This window comes from Podarcis liolepis, assembly GCF_965112155.1.
Source record: "Podarcis liolepis genome assembly, chromosome: 13".
NCBI classification, from domain to species: Eukaryota; Metazoa; Chordata; class Lepidosauria; order Squamata; family Lacertidae; genus Podarcis; species Podarcis liolepis.
This window is the reverse complement of record NC_139573.1, coordinates 10,917,613-10,936,504: the sequence shown is the minus strand read 5'-3', so window position 1 is coordinate 10,936,504 and position 18,892 is coordinate 10,917,613. Positions and strand designations below refer to the sequence as shown.

The following is an 18,892-nucleotide window of genomic DNA, read 5'->3' as shown; positions in this document are numbered from 1 at the left end:
AGGGCAGAATGTATCAACTTGTCCTCATTCCTCCAAGTGATGGGATCTGGCTGAAGAGCCCTTCGCATGGCTGTAGCCAAAGACATCCACCTCTGCTGTAATGAGAGCAGAAGCTCAGGACCAAGCGCTGAATAGAAGTCTGTTGCAACTCTGCCCAGGGCACACTCCTCACCAAGGCCCTGTTCTGCTTATTGGAGGATATTTGCATAGATGTCATGTGCCCTTGACCTGTATTAAGTCTTTGCCTTGCAAGGTAGAAGATTTGGGGGGGGGGGGTATTTTATATTACCAACTGCCCCGACCCTACTTCACCACTAGCATGTGGTCCCTGCAATACTATCCATGAGGCAATGCAGCCCTCTGGCTGGAAAAAAAACCACCACACATTCCCAACCCTAACTTGGGGCAAATTGACTAGAAGCCGACATTTTTCTGCAAAAGGCTGGGCCAACTTGTCAGTACACAAACAGCACAAGAGATCTTTCACTTTATCCATTGCAAGTGCTTCACTTAGTTCTCATATTTCGGCTATTTGTGGCTATGCTTTTATGCTCCAAACATGAAGGCTAAGTGTAAAAAGAAACTACAGCTTTTATTAGCATTATTTTATTAAATTTGTATACCACCCAGTACCCGTAGATCTCAGGGTGATTCACAGAGAAATGCAGAACCACAAACAGGGTTGGGGGCATCAATTACTGTTTGATATTGACTTATTGTAAGCATTTAGAGGAACAGCTGGATCTGTTTTATGCAGCTGCTTAGATTTAAATGTTTGGTGTTCCCCTATCCTGGTGTGTCAATATAATTGCTTTCAAACTCTGGAAGTTCAGCAACACCCAAAACATTCATTTTAATTGAGTGGCTTTCTGTACATTCATGTTGGATATCTTACTCTACAAATCATTTTCCTTGGCTCAGTGTTTATACCCTGGGATGTTCACTTATGCCATCATGTATACAAGGGAGATTGAGGAGGCCAGACCATGCCAAATGCACAATAGGAACACAGAAGTCATTGCCTCAGCAACGCTTGCAGCCAAGTGCTTTTTTAAAACATTACTAACCACCACGTTTGCATCTTAACTATCAAGCGTGGTTCTCACACGTTCTAACCCATGGGTAGGCATGGGTAAAACCTCAGCACCTAGGACTTGCCGATCGTATGGTCAGCGGTTCGAATCCCCGCGGTGGGGTGAGCTCCCGCCATTTGGTCCCAGCTCCTGCTCACCTAGCAGTTCGAAAGCACTTTTAAGTGCAAGTAGATAAATAGGTACCGCTTTATAGCGGGAAGGTAAATGGTGTTTCCGTGTGCTGCGCTGGTGCCGGCTTGCCAGAGCAGCTTCGTCACGCTGGCCACGTGACCCGGAAGTGTCTCCAGACAGTGCTGGCCCCCGGCCTCTTAAGCGAGATGGGCGCGCAACCCCAGAGTCGGACATGACTGGCCCGTACGGGCAGGGGTACCTTTAACACCTTCTTAAAAGGGGACACAATTCGAATCTGGACTCAGAGTACTGAAGGGTCAGCCTTTGCAGCTAAGAACTGTAACGTCACACATTCGCACAGCCCACATCCGAAGGCGCTCCCTCCCCACAAATAAACAAGAGGCAAGCCATCTAAAAACAATACGTCCTTTTTAATTGTTAAGTCAATAAAGAGGTATCAAAATTAAAAGAGGAGAATTACAGGGGATTTAACTGAACTACTAGGAGAGATTTCGGGGGTCTGGCCGGGGGGAGGAGAAAGAAAGGACAAATGCAACAGAAGACACGCCATGAACACACGGGGCTCTGGGAAGGAGGGAGGGAAGAGGGCAGTGAGGAGGCAGCCGACAAGGGGCTGGTGAGAGGCTCAATATCAGAAGAACGTCGGTGTTTGTTGAGGAGGAGAGAGGAGAGGTGTGCTGGGCGCTTAGGAGTCGTCTTCGCCATTGGCGCTGTCTCTGTCGTCTTCGCCTTCTTCGGGCTCCTTGTCATCCCCCTCGATGGATTCCAGCTGAGAGAGAGAAGGGGACAGGCAGAGGGGCCGAGTTAGCAAACAGGGAGAGCCGCGCTCCTCACTCCTGGCTCTCTGCCGCCTCCAGCTTCGTACCTGGTCGTCTCCCCGGTCTTCATTGTCGTCATTGTCCAGCAGGTCCCCTTCCTCAGCGGAGTCATCCGCCCCAGTCTCAGACTCCATCTTGACATTGCTCTCTTCTTTCTTGGCCGAGCTGCTGCTTTGCTCCTCCTCAGACTTGTCATTCTTCAGTTCTAGGAAGGGAGGATATAGAGAGGAGGGGTCCAGCAGGGTATCGGAACCGCTCGCCTGCTCTCCTAAGCTCTCGGGGCTGCCGCCCCACGTGGAATTTTCCTACATCAAGACTCGTCAAGCCAACCACACGCCTCTGGCGAGCCGGAACCATCCCAGAGGCAGAAGAGCTTTTATAAGCTGGAAGGAGGTTGGTTCTTCCTAGTCAGGCCACCTATGCAAAGGCATGAAGGGGCCGGCAGCTCGCGACATATCTGTGATCAAGCAGCTGCCATGGGTTCATTTGCAAGGCTGTTGTGGAGAACTATGGCTGTACACAAAGGGCTTTGGCAAGGTGGCTGCTCTCCCCACTGACAATATAGAGGAGGGGCTAGAGCGCTGCCCTCCTGGCTATGGAAAGCAGTTAAATTGAAGAGCAGCGAAGGAGCATCACAAGGTTGCTCTCCTGGAAACCCAAAACCAAAGCCCACCTAGAAAACTACCACGATTACACATGTCAGATATGCATCCCCAGATAGCCCGTTTCCCTCCCAAACAAGCTGCTCTCTTTATTGGGGAGGAAGGATAAAGCCTGAAGAGATGCTTCAAGCCAAATTCCCACAACCTTCGCCCCCCCAAAAGTCCCAAGCCCATGAAGGGCTTCCAGGGTCTTCCCCCCGCCTCCCATCCACCTCCCAACCCTTTCATTCAACTGTTTACTTTGATCTTTCTCTATCTTCTCCAGGCTTTCCAGCAAGGAATCCACTTTCTGCTTAATCTGGGTCAGTTCCTTCTTAATGGTCTGCAGATCATCTCCTTTCACTGAAATAAAAAGGACATGAGCACACTGTTTATCAAAAGCACTGATACCCAAGGCTTAGCTTTTTTGAACATAGGCACTCAATGCCTATTCCAAATATATTCAGCATCTCAACAATAGATGCTGAAAGACAGCTAACAGATATAAATCTGGAGATTAAGCGAAGCATTTATCCCAGGGAGAGGAGGTTTCCCCACTGTTCCTTCTTCTCAACCCACCATTAAAAAAGAGATAGGGAAATAAATAGTGCTGAAAAGCAAAGGAAGGTTCAACTATTGTCAGGAGTTTTCAGATGCCCCTCTGAAACTAGGATGGAGAACAGTCTGGGGTAGTGAAACTTTCTCACTCTCTTTATGGGCAAGTCAGCAATTTACTCCAGGAATTGGAATTGGAAACCTGCAGCCCTAGGGATACACATGACCTTCAGCCCAAGCTCACAGCATGTGACCAGGACAGGCCTCTGGCAAGAGTGACCTCACCCTCTCCCAGCAGCTTGCTAGGCAAAGAGAGATAAAAGGGGGGCAAGAGGGTAACCCTTGCCCACTGCCAGCTTCAGCATCACCCACCACAGCATGCAGGGGCCTGTTTCAAATCAGGGAAGACTTTAAACATGTCAGATCTACTTTGCTAATTAGAAGTCTTCCAGCAAAATCCAAGCACAAAAACATAATTAGAATTACAAGAAGGGGGTGCACCTGAACCTAGTAATTGGGTAGTTTTGTACCACCAGGACTGAATTTAGCTTATGGCCTTTTCACACACGAAATCACCCCCTATCTTTCTTAAATTCAGTGGCCTAATTCAGGGGCAAGAATCATTTCAGTTGCTGCCATTGTTAACCAAGTGGGAAGCAGAATCTGTTGCACAATACCCAGTAGATCCCTACCTTCTGCAAACCCCAGTTCTAAATGGAACTTCTGCCTTGCCAAGAGAACAGTTCTAGCCAATCCCCAAGGATTTTATGTAAGGCTACCGCAACATTTAACTACTCAGTGGCACTTTGTGTGACTTTTCTGAATCCCAGTTTAAGTCCTTGTGCAAGAGAAAGGGCCCCCACCCCACTCAAATCACCTGCGCCTAGCCAGAAAATTCAACACATACACTTTCCAGACTTGGAAGACGACCCCCGCTGCCCACTCTTCGAGTTGAATCCGCTCTTGCCCCTGCGGGAGGTGTTGCCAGAAACTCGTTGGCGTTTGGATGGCACCACAGCCCGGGCAATGGGAGGCGGAGGCGGCACCCGCGCTTGGTAGCTGTACATCCTAGGGGCACAAGAGAAAACTGCCATCGTCAGAAGCCAGCACTCAACTCCCTATTGAAACTGCCTCTTCGTGCTATACACATGTGGGCATCCTCTGCCCTGGGCTTCTCAAAACTCATCGTTTTGCTCGCGGGATCTAACCAACAGCACTCCCTTTAGAGTTTGCTCAGGAGAGCAGGCTCTACTTCCATAGCACTTATCAGGCCTGTAGCACAAAGGGACCTTCCTCGTCCACAGAATCCTGTTCCGTGAAGTCGCATGAGGATGACTCCTGCATGCATCCCTCTACTCCCCAAAATAAAGCCAAGTGACATCTTCCTTCCATCTGCTTCTTGCTCATGCACAAGCTCAATGGCTGTGGTTCCTCCCTTCTTGGCATTTGGAGACAAACTGCACCGGAGATGTATGGAAGGGGCAACGGCTCACTGGTGGCTCCCAGGCTGTGCATGGGTAAGTGTCCCAGGAAAGCTCCCTCCCCACACCAACCCGAGAAGATCAGGCAGATCTTCTGGGCAAGAAGGTTAAGACAGCTCCTTGCAGCATAGAAATAATTTATTATTTATACCCCGTCCATCTGGCAGCTGCTTTCTACCAACTCAAGAGTCCTGGAACTGGGACACTATGACTGGCAGCAGCTTCAGTGGCGGCTGGTGCCCAAGGGGACTGGCAGGAAGAAGGTAGGTGCAGCCACAGCCAGCTACAGGCACGGCCAACTAATTCATCCTCCTCCCTTCTGAGTTCTATAATGACAACAAAGAGATGGAGAAGGAGGAGGAAGGTAGCAGAAAGAGCCAACCCCAGGTTTGGTTGAAAGAGGATGGGTTGGGGCCAGTGAAAGTTGGTGGGACAGTATTTCGTTTGCACCCATGAACCAGCCTCCACTGAGAGGCTCTTCAGTGCTGCTGACAAGGGACATTTGTGGCCCTACGCACGGGAAGCAGGGAGGTACTCGAGGAGCTTCGACCTGCTAACCTGGCACTCTACCACTGACCTACAATCCCTTGCGAAAACCCTTTCTTCCTCCCCAGACTCCTTTTGGCCAGAGGAAAAAATGCCTCTATTTTTCCCGCAAACACTGCCCTCCTGAAGAACTGCCATCTCCACTGAAGTCATCACTATGACTTCTACTATGCATATCCTCGTCTTCCTCACCGTTTAACGGCAGAAGGTTCTTAAAAATATGACAAGCGCCACAAGAACCCAGGATCTGGCTAAGTGCCTTGAGTGAAAACAGAAATTCATTCTCAGGTCGTTATACTCTATGCCAGAAAAAGGAACCTACACCTGGAATGTTTTGGAAGGAGGGAATTAAAAGGCCTGATCTATTTGATGCTGACAACAGAACAGTGTACTGGTGCTTTCCTATTCTACCAGAAGGAACGAAGCATGTACAATGCAGCAAACAGCATTCAGGTAAACCTACCTGTCGTAGTAGTCACGCTGGAAGTCATAGTCCAGGTCAAAAGATGACCTGAAAGACAAAGCACGTGAAACATGGTCAGGTCTCAGGAAGACCACCAAGGAAAGGAATCCTGCTCAGGAGGGCTGAAAGGAACAGGCGATTCTTTCGCTTCCCATTATCAGGAGTCCATTCCCAGTCTGGCATATCAAGGCTAAACACAGTTATTCATAGTGCAAGAGCAAAGGCAACCCTGCGTTTATCCAACAATCCCTCTGTCTGTCACCCACACTTCAAAGCCACCTGAGCTTTGCGCTGGGATCCAAGGTAACAAATTGTGCCACCCGCAGGCATAAAAACCCCACTCTCCCACATGGCCTCTCGCATTCACATGGAGTTGCTTGCACGCATGCACACGTACACATGCACACGCCTCTACACACTCAGCTTCATTTCCTTGCAACCAGCTAGACAATTAAGACCTATGGAGACATTGCTCACTGCAGGGCACAAAGCCAGAGAAATAAAAAGAACAGAAACGTTAAAATAATAGAAAAAAAACATAAGGGTCCCGACCTGACTAGAGGGGACGGAGAAGGTGGTGCGGCTACTGACCCGTACATCTCTGTGGCCGATCTCTTCACCCCAGCTTTGCCCCGGTTCAACTTCGGCTCGGCAGCCAGGTTAATATCTGGAACAGAGACACACAGAGAGAGAGACATGCCAATTTTGAAAGCCAGCATCTCACAACTCTTGGAAACAAGTCGAGGCCTGCCATACATCTGGGCACTAATGTGTTGCTGAACTCTCTCTGTTCAGGGATGGGACACATTGCCCTAAGGGATGGCATAGGGTATGCTGCTAAAAGGTACAGATAGCATAATGCCCAGTAGCAAGAGATCCAGGAGGGTAGAAAACAAGCTATGAGCCATTAACTTCAAGCAGGAACACCAAAAAAAAAGGGGGGGCATTGTGTTTGGCAAAAAAATGATCCTGAATAAGACATCTCATGTTGGCCAGGATCTTCAGCCACTTGTCAGTTGCAAACACAGACACTCAGCTTCTTACTGCTGGGTGGGAAAGTGCAACTCTTTCCCTTGCAGTAAATCTATACCACGCAGTGACAGAACTAATATATTAAGCAGCACTTCCAAAGTAAGAGGGTTCACTGCAGGATGGACGGGCTACACCAAACAAACCATTTTTTCCCACACCACCTGGGGGAGGGGGGGCAGGAAAATGTTGTCTGGCAGAGAAAACACTGGAATGAAAGACAAGCAAGGCTGATCAAGCTTGTAAATAGCTGCTCCGAAGTCTCATGTGCAGAGTGAAAGTTTGTCCCAGTGACTAGGCAGGAAAGCTAGTCTAAAATGGAAGGGCACCAATATGCCATTATGTGACTGCTAAACAGCTTGAATGGGCAACTAAGCCAGTTAATATCTGTGGGCTACTAAGCTACTTGTACTGTTATTTACAGGGCTATGGGCAGTAGGGGAGAGAAGACAAAGCTGCTGGTTTCTCTGAAGATCGGGGATGTGGCTTTTCGATTGGAGGAATTTGGAATTGTGGCTTTCAAACAGAGCTGCATAAACACTCTTGTCTTGAGTCTTGCCTAATGAAACAATGAGCCAATTGCAATATTACAGGGATGCCGGCTGTGCAAGTTGTGTCTTCTTTCCCTATACTTAGGCAAACCGGTGAACTGCTTTGAAGGAGCAATGCAATAAAAATGCTTTGGCTGCTCCCGCTCAGGCTTTTTGGAGAGGAGTGGGGTAGAGTAGCTCAAGAGGATTGGTGCCTGGCTCCCTGCCCCAGCCCAGCATTCCCAAATACATATAAGCTAGTCTCAAAAGGGGAGACAAGGGTAGCTACAGGAAAGAGCTGGGTTGTGACATTCTGGACCCTAGTTCAAATCCCCACTGACTTGCCCAAGGACATCCACTCTCCCAGCTTAACACACCTGGATGCTGTGAGGAGCAGGAAGACTGTCATAAAGCTACACAAACACCACACATACAGAGGAAGAAATGAAAAACCAGACCTAAAGTCTAGCTCTACATGGTGATCAACATTCCTTATTTCCATAAAAGCCAATCAAGACTCCAAGCTGCCTTTCTGTTCCCTCACCAACCCAAAATGACCAACAGCCCTGGAAGGATCTCGGGAAAGAAAGGCAGATGAAGAAATAGAAATCAGGAACCTGCTTCTGCTCCATCCTGCGGAATGGATCATTAGAATTTGGGTATACAGTGGTACCTTGGGTTAAGTACTTAATTCGTTCCGGAGGTCCGTTCTTAACCTGAAGCACACTTTAGGTAATGGGGTCTCCTGCTGCCACCGCACCGCCAGAGCCTGATTTCTGCTCTTATCCTGAAGCAAAGTTCTTAACCTGAAGCACTATTTCTGGGTTAGCAGAGTCTGTAACCTGAAGCATATGTAACCTGAGGTACCACTGTACTTGATTAAGGCTTCAAAAGGCGTCAATAGACAATTAGGAAAGACAGGCTTGTACCCCACCATTCTGATGTTGCTCTGTGTGTTTACCATGTTTTGATGTTACTTGTAAGCTGCCTTAGAAGAAACTGTACCTTGAAAGGTGGAATAAAAATAAATACAATAAAATAAACATGGGCAACACTCTGCACTTCCACACAGCTCAATATCTAGCTGTAAATTCTGACTTCCTTGCTCTCCTCTTTATAGACTTGCCACCTCCACTCTGACATCTAGACTGCCTCTGAAATGGAGCCGAAAGTATGTGGTTTGCGTTATGTAGTTGTTTGGCTCTGCTAGCAGAGAGTGGTGTGTTATGTCTGAGTGTGAAATGAGGCAATAAGGAAGCAAGAGAGGTGCTTGGAAAAGGAACCGGTCAGTGATTTCAGCCAGGCCTAAGAAAAGGGGTAAGCTAAAAACCACCACAAGGCGCTTACCTAGGACCTGGCCTGCGATCATCCTGCCATCTTCTCCTGCCACGGCAGCACGAGCGTTGCGCTCGTTCACGTACTGCACGAAGGCAAAGCCCTTGTGCACAGAGCAGCCCACAATCTTGCCGTACTTGGAGAAGATGGCCTCCACGTCCGACTTCTTCACCACTAGCGTGTTGAGATTGCCGATGAACACGCGGGAGTTCAGGGAGCGTGGGTCTGTCTTGTTGGTGACGTTGCTGGCCATGACTCAAGTATGCAGCAGAAACACAGGCTTGGTGCTGGAGGAGGAAGATTGTCAGAGAAGGGAAAGCAGTCACGTGGGATTTCAGCGTCTTGACACATGCGCGCGCACACACAGCCAACAGAATACACACACACACACACACACGCAGCCTGGCAGGAAGCGCTTCCCCCTTTGAACGAATAGCTACGATCCCCGAGGCATGCTAGAAAATCTCAGCTCCATCCTGCAAGCAGTAAGGCACAGCAGTATTGCTAAGCAACTGCATTTTCCTTTTTTAAAAAAATGATTGCCACTAGGCAAAGACCATTTTTCGTAAGGCACTAAAGGAAGTGAGGTGGCTTTGCCACCAGCCTGCCACAGAACCACCCACATTCTCCCACAAGAGACACCTGTGCCCACGTCAAGCCCTGGCTGTGCATGATATTGTGTCTAAAGCTAGCAGTGGTATTCCAAGATGGGTGGGTATCTCTCATGTCAGCCTGGTCTCAGGAGAAACTCAACCGCTAGACTATGGGGCAAGCTAAGGCCTGAGGGCCAGATCCGGCCCAATCGCCTTCTAAATCCGGCCTGTGGAGGGCCCGGGAATCGGCATGATTTTAAATGAGTAGAATGTGTGCTTTTATTTAAAATGCATCTCTGGGTTATTTGTGGGGCATAGGAATTTGTTCATTTCCCCCCTTCAAAATATAGTCCAGACCCCCACAAGGTCTGAGGCATAGGAGACTGGCCCCCTGCTGAAAAAGTTTGCTGACCCCTGCTCTGGACCCTTGTTTCAAGGACAAGCATATTGTGGGTAGAATCAATTTTACTCCCAGCCCTCAATTTTGCTTTTAACCAGCTTTCTAAGGAACACAACTACAGAAACCCCAGCTCCAGTTCAGATGAAACCAATACAAAAAGCTGTCACCAGCTAGCAGAATTTCTAGTAGTGAGACAACTCTCACACACAGTTTTGTCAACAAAACTTCTTTCAAAAGCAGTGAGTAGAATGCTATCTAACTTTGGGCCTCCATTTATAGATGCTTATGACAAAAGCATCAGGACCTTGCTGTGATCTTTAGATTCATTGATAAACATGGAAATGAGATTCTGGTTTGAGTTCCAGCCTCATTTCAACCACTTACATGGAGCAACAACATGGAGCCTGCTCATCTACACAAGTCTCTTGCGCACACCTAGTTAACATAGTTATGCTTAGAATATATTTTTAAAGCGACCGGTGGAAACTAAAATAAATCAGTATTGGAACTTCGTCTATGTACAAACTCAGAGTGGTCTTGTAATACATCTGAAAGTAGCCTGGGAAAGAAGTTTCAGCGTGGAGGAAGATTCAACGCTGCTCACCGCATTTTCTCACTCTCTCTCGCATGCATGCACACACACATTCTCTCTTCTCTCCCCGCCCCCCCCCCAAGCTATTTACAGAAATCCAACAGGGCAAAGCCTTTTACTTTCCTGCTCTCACCTTGGCACATTTAGTTCTGTTGCATGTGATACTAGACAACCCAGACCTAAGCCATCAAGTGAACAGAGTGGGGGACTGATTGTTAAGTTTCGATGCTGGAGGTCCATGTTCAGATTCTTTGTCCAGCAATGAAACTCCCAGAGGCTCGTGAACGCTCTCTGCCTATACTTGCTTCACAGGACTATTGCAAGGACAAGATGAGAATGGAGAGCAACCTCTGGATAATGAGTAGAATCGTGGGAAAAACCCCAAGACCCTTCAAAAGATTCAACACTTTCAGTTCCAGCTGGCAGTTTTGATTGAGATGGGCAGAGGAAAAGACTATTACATGGCTTTTTTGTGATCAGAAACAAGGTAAATGTGTGTGTGGTCACAGCATACACTGCAGCCAAAGGCCAGCAAAACAGGATTAAGAGCAGGTGGTGTATATGGGACTGACAACATGCAGCAAAGCACAGGGACAGAAATTAGATTTATGGTGCTATCACCTTTCTGTGCGACCTCAAGGTGGGATGAGTGTTTCATTAATCATCCTCTACCAAAAGCAATTCTAATGGCCAAATGTCAAGGGCGGTCAGAGGGCCCTCTCTTCAAGGCTCCAAGGAGACCTAGCTTTAAGCTCTGCAGGGTTTGATAAATCCACTTGCCTCCTCACTGTACATGAGTGCTTCACCCCCAACTGATGACCAACCCTGCACTTCCATCACATCCTGTTTGCAGGCAAGTACCCCTCTTCACAACCACCACCACCACCACCCCGCCCAACGCTTCACAGGAAGAAACAAGGTGTAGTCTTTTATTTTTCTGGTGAATTTTGTATACCGTATGCTTTTATCATCATAAGTCACTCTGAGACATTATTGTAGAAAGCAACAAATAAATGTAATAAATAACAAAAAAAACAACATACTCTCTTTCTCATGCAAGTTGGGCTTTTGCAGCCCATGGCTCCCTCCTGCCAAAAACAGGGGAGAGGGATAAAGGAAGAAATGACACTATCTTTCTCTTTTCTGGAGGAATGAAGAGGCAATCTCTTTTCTTTCCAGTTCAATTCATGATGCAGGCAGCAAGGAGGTGCTGACACTTTCTTTCAGAAGTTGAACTCACCCGGGGGGGGGGGCAGGGACATCTCCCCCCCACCCCGAATCAGAAGAAAAGTGGTTTTGCTCCCTGGTGTTTCCACAGAAAGCATCAACTGTGGTTTTTGGTTGTCTCTTTAAAATATCTATCTATCTATCTATCTATCTATCTATCTATCTATCTATCTATCTATCATGGGATGGGGGGGTATTAGCCCTCCTTTATTCCCTTTCCTGCACAGATAAAAGGGTCACTTCCATCCGTTCCCATACATCAAGCTGCAATTTTGCAGAAAATGCCAGGAGTCCCTCTCTGCTGATGCCTTCGGCAAAAACCCAACTGGGAGGGAAAAAAAAAACCTTCTCTCTCTATTGCAAGTTAGGCTTTGGCAAATTGCAGCAAGCTAAGGAGGAGGAAAGGAATGACTAGGTTTTCTTCCACACGTTTTTTGGAAGATGCAGAGGGGTGCTGCTTTCTTCAAAAGCCCGGTCCACAAGCTCTCTGCACGTTCTACAGCTCTCAGGGAAAGCAACGGGGAGCAAGCCATGGTGGTAGCAATGAATGGGATTAACTCACAAACCAAGCCAAAATATGCTGGCTGTCGATTACACATCTGTCCATGAGTTACCATGCCTCAACAAAGCCATATTATGACCACAAAACTTAGTTCTGAAGAGAGGTCCAATGACTTTAGCTGGCACCTAGCATGCACTTCTTCTGTTCGTCGCTGCCAGGAGCGTGATGTACCCAAGGCCTAAAGATTGGCTATTATTTCATTATTAACCAGAGCCTTTATCAGCCACCATCACTACCCATAAAGATGTTCATGATGTAACTTTTCACAAAGCTACTGCCTGAACTTGCTTGTTTCATTCCCGCCCCTGTTGCCTTTCTCATGTCTAGCCTAAGTCTGCTGGCAGAGACTTCTTTTAATCTCTGCAATGCATCAAGGTAACTTGGGTACTGTGACATACTCTAGTATTTTTATATATAACTCAACTGTTAAAAGAGATTGTTCCAATCTGTTAATTAGGGTCAAGTAACGGGCAAAAGATTCCAAGTATGTGCGCACGCACTGCAAAGTTTAACACAGAATTATACTCTGGGAGTGTAGTTTTGTTGCCACTTTTTAAAAATGAAAAAAGAAAGAGTCCACCACACAAAACTGGCCAGTTCACCCCCTACCCACAAAGCCCAGCGCAACAAGATATACTGAGCTTGGTTGCTGAACTTGCTTTTGCTCCCCAAAACCAGACAACCCCTCTCCCCCACTTCTAACCCTTAAAGTGGCTGCATGTTCAGAAGGCAATGAAGACCTGAACAGGTCCACTCCCATCTACTAACAGAGTTTTGCTTGAAGTGCAGGTGCGTACTCTTTTTCAGCAAGGCCTTTAAGAGGGATGGCTGCTGAAGCCTGGAAGTAAGCCAACTCAGCCCCTTACCATCAGCCAAGATGGGTTTGTGTCTGCTCCATGCAAGGCTCCGCAGGTAACTGCCTCCGCCAATCCAGACTGGGCGTCCATGACGGCGTTTGTAAGGGAGGGACGGTGTGGAGGAAAAGATCAAGATGGGAACTGAAGGGTACGAGACAGGAAGGGGGGGGCGGGATCTGACCAAGGGAAGGCTGTCACTGCTAGCGAGCGATCAGCACCACAGACACATTGCAGCAACAGTTGAAAAATTGCACAGAAATGAAATATTAAAAATTAAAAAAAATAAAAATAAAAAAGTGTAGGAACTTCCTGAGATGTTCAAACAAGTTCTGGAGAGAAATTGGGTTCCGTTCTTAGCAGCCAGGCAATCAGGGAGGGAGGGAAAAAAAGAGTTAAACGCGATCAATCCACTTTTTTAAAAAAAATGTGTTTTAAAAACCTTGTTGTGTTTTTCCCCCCCAAGGGGTTAAAAGCCCAGAGTCAGTTAGGACCACTCAGAAAAACTCCATTTTCATCCGGTTAAAAATCAGCAGTCATTTTTTTTTAATCACCACCATCAGCAACACATCATCATAGTCACAGTCACCACCATCATAGTAGCAATAATATCAATAAGTAACTAGCAACAACGATAAAAAGGAAATCAGTGGAAAGGCAGGAAAAAATTGGAAAAAAATTGAATAACTTACTGTAGCTGAAGATCAAAAAAATCTCGCTGTAAAAAAACAAAAATAAAAATAGCCCAGATTAGAAAAACCGGAGGTGTAAAAAGGTCAAAGTCAGTAACGATTTTTTTCCTCTCTCTCTCTTTCATTTTCTGTCCTTTTTTCCCCCCTCTCACCCTCTTGTTCCAGCCACGGTTACTGCAGAACCAGGCAGGGGAGAGCTCCCGGCAGGAAACAATCCAAGCCCTTTGAACACCATTTCTAAAAATGCCTGAGAGAGGTGAGCTCATGCGAGGCTAAAAGATTCCTCCTCTAACCCAGCTGCTGCAGGAAAAAAAAAAGTGATTTTTCCCCCAAAATTAACATCTTTCAATCCAGCTCTGGCTTCACTGCAAGGCCAACGCTGGGCCGCAAAGCCACCGTTTTGATAAAAAAACGGCTCATTCTAAGACATTGGGAGGGGTGTGCGTGCGGTGGGGTGGGTGGGTTTTTTTTAATAAAAAAACAAAACACGAAGCTGAGCTCCAGTGAAGGAAGGGTTGGGGGTTTTCGCCTTGCTGCCCTGTGAAAGGAGAAGGGACAGGATGAGTCAGGGTACCCGAGAAACGTTGCCCACATCTCCCAGTTCCCTCCTCCCCAGCGCAGAGAATGCCAGTCCCACGTGGCTACCCCAAGCTCACAGCTGACGTCAAAAGGCACCAGGAAGCTTGTGGTAGGAGGTGAAGTACATTGAAGCTCATACACAGATACCCTGAAGCAAAGATGGAGGAGGAAGACTTCACAGAGATTCTGATGCATGCAACCGAAGGAGAAGCAACCTCTACAAACCTCATAAGCATTAAGAGCATGAGGGCACTGCAGCCTAATGCTCTATGCATCACTCCCCAGAAGTGTAATGCATGCACCCACCCACTAGTTTTTAGCATCATGTTCAAAACTGGAAGCCATCCTAGTCCTGGGTACCAATTTTGATAAGCCATTAATTAAATTCTAGCCCAACTGTTTTATCTGCCTTCCCACCCAGCATTTAAATGCCAGGAAAGTACTGCAGATAAACCACCCAGATTTACACTTTAAATAAATAATTCCCAGGACTCTCATAAGAGAAATTCATAGGCAGAACACTCCTTTTCTCTACTGTGCTATGTTACCCCTGGAAGGATATAGGGTAAGTTTAGTGCAGTCAGCACAGGCAGGGAAAATAACAAAGGGAGAAGGGCAGGTCATTTTGGAATTACTTGGCAAAAGTGATAAGCAAAACAGATACAAGGTTGTTGATGCCAAACACATTTTGATGCCAGCTACAAGCAAACTGAAATGCTCTTTTGGACCAGATCTACTAACACTCTGGAGACAGGTGATGAGTATGTGGTGGTGCTAGGAAGAAAGACTTCCAGCCACGTTTCCTCAATGTTACTGGGGGAGGTCAATGCGTGGTCCCTGGCAGAAGAACCCAGACGTTCTACCCTTCCACCCTTTGTACAAGTTCTCAACAAATGGAAGGAAGCATGTTAAGAGAGAAGAAGGCTAATGTATTCAGATTATTCTACTAAGCATGACCCAGCACGTGGAAGACTTGGATTCAAACTCCTGGTCTTGTGCAAATCCTGTGGCAACTCCTTACAGAACAGCTAGTTCAATCTTGCACAAACACTTGCAGGCTTCAGCTTTCAAAAAGTGACACCAAAAGCTCATAGCCTTCAAGGTATCACAAGACTCATGCCTCCCTCCCACCCAGTTCCTGCTGCAAACTAATAAAACTAATTTAATGGAATTTTAAGTTAATTGGCTATTAGTTCAGTGCTACAGGTGCTAATAAAGAGCTATGTGCTGCAAACTAGTGAGCACCCAGGACCTGTCCAGTCAATGAATGGGTTTTGGCTCACCAGGGATAACTGTTTTGCAATTTACACATCTGGACTTGTGCAAGGGCATCACTGGTGCTGTCCATACAGAAAGAATCCTGCCCTCACTATGTTCCCATTCCCCTCCTATGTGATTTATATATCTCTAGGCCCCAAACGAAAACAGCCCTCTTCTCTCAGACGTTTGGCTAATTAAACTGTCTAAAATGGGGGAGGAGTGTTTTTGTTTGTTACTATGTTACATATTTCTGTGTTTTTATATTGTGAACTGTCCCTGTGAACCTTGGGTGAAAGGTGGTATAGAAATGTAATAAATAAGAATAAGAATACCATAAATCATCACTGTAAACCTAGCTTATGGCTAGGAATCAATGCCAGACCCTCACTCCTGATCCTGCCTATCTCTGTCTTTCACAGGAACACCATGTCCTACCTCAAAGCAGGATGGTAGCTCTTCAACATGATGTTCACCAATAATAAGTGCTGTACAAATTACTTCTAAACTAACAACACAATTGGCAGCCACATGATTCTGAAGGATTCCAAGTGAAATGCAAGATCAGGCTTTTGTGGGCTTCCCCAGGAGCAGAGCAGTTAACCCTACTTAACCCTGTTCCAAAGCTGGGGTCTATATGAGCTGAACCCAATTCTCTTCCTTAACAATTGAAAAACTTTTTAAAACGCAAATCCAAATTCAAGACAGGCAGCACAGCTGTACTGAATCAATTGCAGCTGGCAAAGGCAATATACAAAAGTGTTTTTGACTCCCATTAGTTAGATCAAGACCTCTGTGTAACTCAGAAGCTTGCATATTGCTAAGCATGCAAAACAGACCCAATATAAATAGGCCACCCCAAATTATACAAAATTTAGAGCAATAATTGACAACAATCTATACCAGGCCATGGAATTACTACTGATTTTTTTTCCTTCAGAAAAAGCAGCAAAGAGTGGGGTGACAGCTCTAAAGATGAACAAATCTAAAAATGAACCTTAGGTCCAGGTTATTTGAATGACCATTGACGCATTCCTGGGTTCTGAGATCTTTGGGGCAGGCCCTTCTCTGGGTTGCACTACTTTCACAAGCACATTTGGTGGGAATGCAGGAGAAGGCCTTCTGGATGTCTCTTCCCAAATTTTGAAACTCCTTAGAGAAGCTAGACTGGTTCCTTCCTAACTGTCCTTCTGCTGGCAGGTGGAAACTTGTTTTATTCCTAAAGCCTTTTCAGAACTGTTTTTAAAGAAAGGGCTTTGAGTAGTTCTGTGCTGCTTTTACTATCTGTATTTTAATACGTAGATTTATTTTTATATTGTTTTAATTCTATGTCTGTTTAATAACTTTTAAACTTCTGTGTTTTATCCATGTTGTTTTAATTTCTATAAACCCCCCTTGAGTCCTGGTTCTGTGAGAAAGGCAAGATAATATAGCAATCTTGCTGCAATCCTATATACGCTTCCTTCGGAACAAGCCACATTAAGCTCAGTAATATGCACTTCCAATAAAATCTATTCATGATTGCACAGCCTATTGATGTGTCACAAGGCACTCTGCTTTTGCAGCAACTGATTATTTATTTAAAGAATGCATACCCTGCTTCTCACTCTATCCCTCAATGTGACAAACATGATCCCTCTGGAACTTTTATTTTTTTTAACAAAAAAAGTTCAGTATGTTCCCACCTTAAGCGCGATTAAATATTGCAAATTAATTGCATGCATGGCAGAGTTTAATAGCGCCTTTTGTGTTGTCTTTTCCCAGTGCAAAAAAAAGCTTTTAATCTCCCGGGCTTGCTTAGCAGGTTCTGGGAGGCTCTTGGGACGGCCCAGCAACAAGATCTCAAAAGAGCCTCCCGGAGCCTGGTAAGCAAGGTGGAGAATTTAAAAGCTCTCTGCCTTGCTTGGTAGGCAAGGATGGTCATGAGGGCAGTTCGAAGGAGATGGTTCAGAGTTTTTTCTTATACGCACCATCCCCAGAACGCAGCCCCCGTGCAAGATGCTAGCATACTGTAGTTAAGCAACAGTCTGTAGGACTTCTAATTTTTGCAGGGTCTTGCAGGCTGAATGGCACAAAGGCTAAGGAGGACCAGGAGACCTGAGCATGTAAGAAGAGCTTTACTCCAGTTGTCACTAGAGCGCTTCCAAGCTCAATTCAATATGCTGATGCTATCCTGTAAAGCTCTGATTATTTGTGGCCAGCTTCTCTAAAGGACCACCCTTCGCTCTTATGATCCTCGGCGTCTGTAAAAAAACAACAACAAAGGCCCTTCTTGCATGCCCACAAGGGGAACACAGAAAACCGCCTTGAACAATATCAGATTGCATGCCCATCTTGCTCAGTATTGCCCATTCTGACTGGCAGCACCTCCCCCAAGGTTACAGGAACCCGACTTTATGACACCAGAGACTAAACCTGTGACCTTACTGCCCTTTCCTATTAGGCTGGTGGGCTCAAGTGTGGTGGCTCTGAAACTCCCTCCCTGCAGAGCTAACAAAGCCTTCAAGTGTGCCTCAAAAACTCGATTTGTTGCAACCTGCTACACTTTCCCCAGTTGTTTTTATGTCACTCATTCCTGAGACTTGTTGGTTCCTCAGAATTCTCTATTATTATTATTATTATTATTAAACAACCCAAATGCATTTCAATTGGATCTCCTCCAGCTGTGCACTGCCTTGTGAGGGCTAAGAGGCAGAATAACGTGTGTGTGTGTGTGGCGCACCCCCGCAACTCTTCTGCTATGTTTATTCATGAAGCAGCCCCACTGAGCTCAGAAAAGCGTGGCCAGGAGCGCAGCCTACATTAGACCACTAATCCGGATTAGGCCAGGAGAGAGGGCGGGCGGGCGCCATGCCTTCTGCACGGGAAAGGAACACGCGGGCAGAAATGTCACTTCCTGACCAAAGCCAATAGCCTCACGTGGGTTTTTTTGTCCCACCGCCACCTAACTCTTTCAAGGGGGGGGGGATAAGGATTATTTCTTCCTCCTCCTCCCCCGCCCAAGTACAATGGTCTCTTCCAGGGGCAACACATATGAATTAGCTCGGAATGTACCATTTGGACTAAGCAGGGGGGGGAGAGAATCTCTCGCATCTTCCCATTTCCCTGCGAAGGCCGGGAAGGGAGATACCAAAGTGGCGGGGGAAGAAAGCAAGAGAGAAAGGGCGGTACCATCATTAACTGCCCCCCCCCGCGGCCGAAGCGCGAAAAAGGAAAGAAACGTCGCCGCTCCTTCCTTGGCCACATGAGGCGTTAATATCCAGGCTACGAACTCACCAGGAGGCCCCAGCTCCGGAACGGCGTCGTTTTCCTTATCTATAGGGCTTTTTATTTTCCTCCTCCTTCTTTCACATATACCTTCGCCTCATCCACGCTCCGGACTCTTCACAAAATGGCGCCCCCGCCGCCCTCTGCCTCTGCGCCGCGCAGCCGGGACGTAGCGCGGCGCGGCCCCTTTTCATGCTACACCGTCTATCATTGGAAGGGGGCTTTATAATATGGACGTCGTTCAT

The 18,892-nt window shown here is 46.7% G+C and overlaps 1 protein-coding gene across 12 annotated transcripts; it reads right to left on the bottom strand.

Annotated features, from left to right (window-relative positions):
- Positions 1–1,617: 1,617 nt before the first annotated feature.
- Positions 1,618–18,812, bottom strand: HNRNPC (heterogeneous nuclear ribonucleoprotein C). 12 transcript variants are annotated; one of them, XM_083471202.1, is made up of 9 exons: positions 18,657–18,802; positions 12,865–14,082; positions 8,637–8,911; positions 6,283–6,397; positions 5,731–5,778; positions 4,148–4,308; positions 2,947–3,048; positions 2,092–2,249; positions 1,618–1,995 (listed from the first exon to the last, which is right to left on the bottom strand). In XM_083471202.1, the coding sequence occupies exons 3-9, from the start codon at positions 8,875–8,877 to the stop codon at positions 1,912–1,914; spliced, it is 909 nt and encodes a 302-aa protein (XP_083327328.1). In that variant the 5' UTR covers positions 8,878–8,911; positions 12,865–14,082; positions 18,657–18,802; the 3' UTR covers positions 1,618–1,911. The 12 variants fall into 12 exon arrangements, with proteins under 12 accessions (XP_083327328.1, XP_083327326.1, XP_083327322.1 ...); XM_083471200.1 differs by having other exon boundaries at positions 13,545–13,570; XM_083471196.1 differs by having other exon boundaries at positions 6,322–6,397; positions 13,545–13,570; positions 18,738–18,802.
- Between the last annotated feature and the right edge of the window lie 80 nt (positions 18,813–18,892).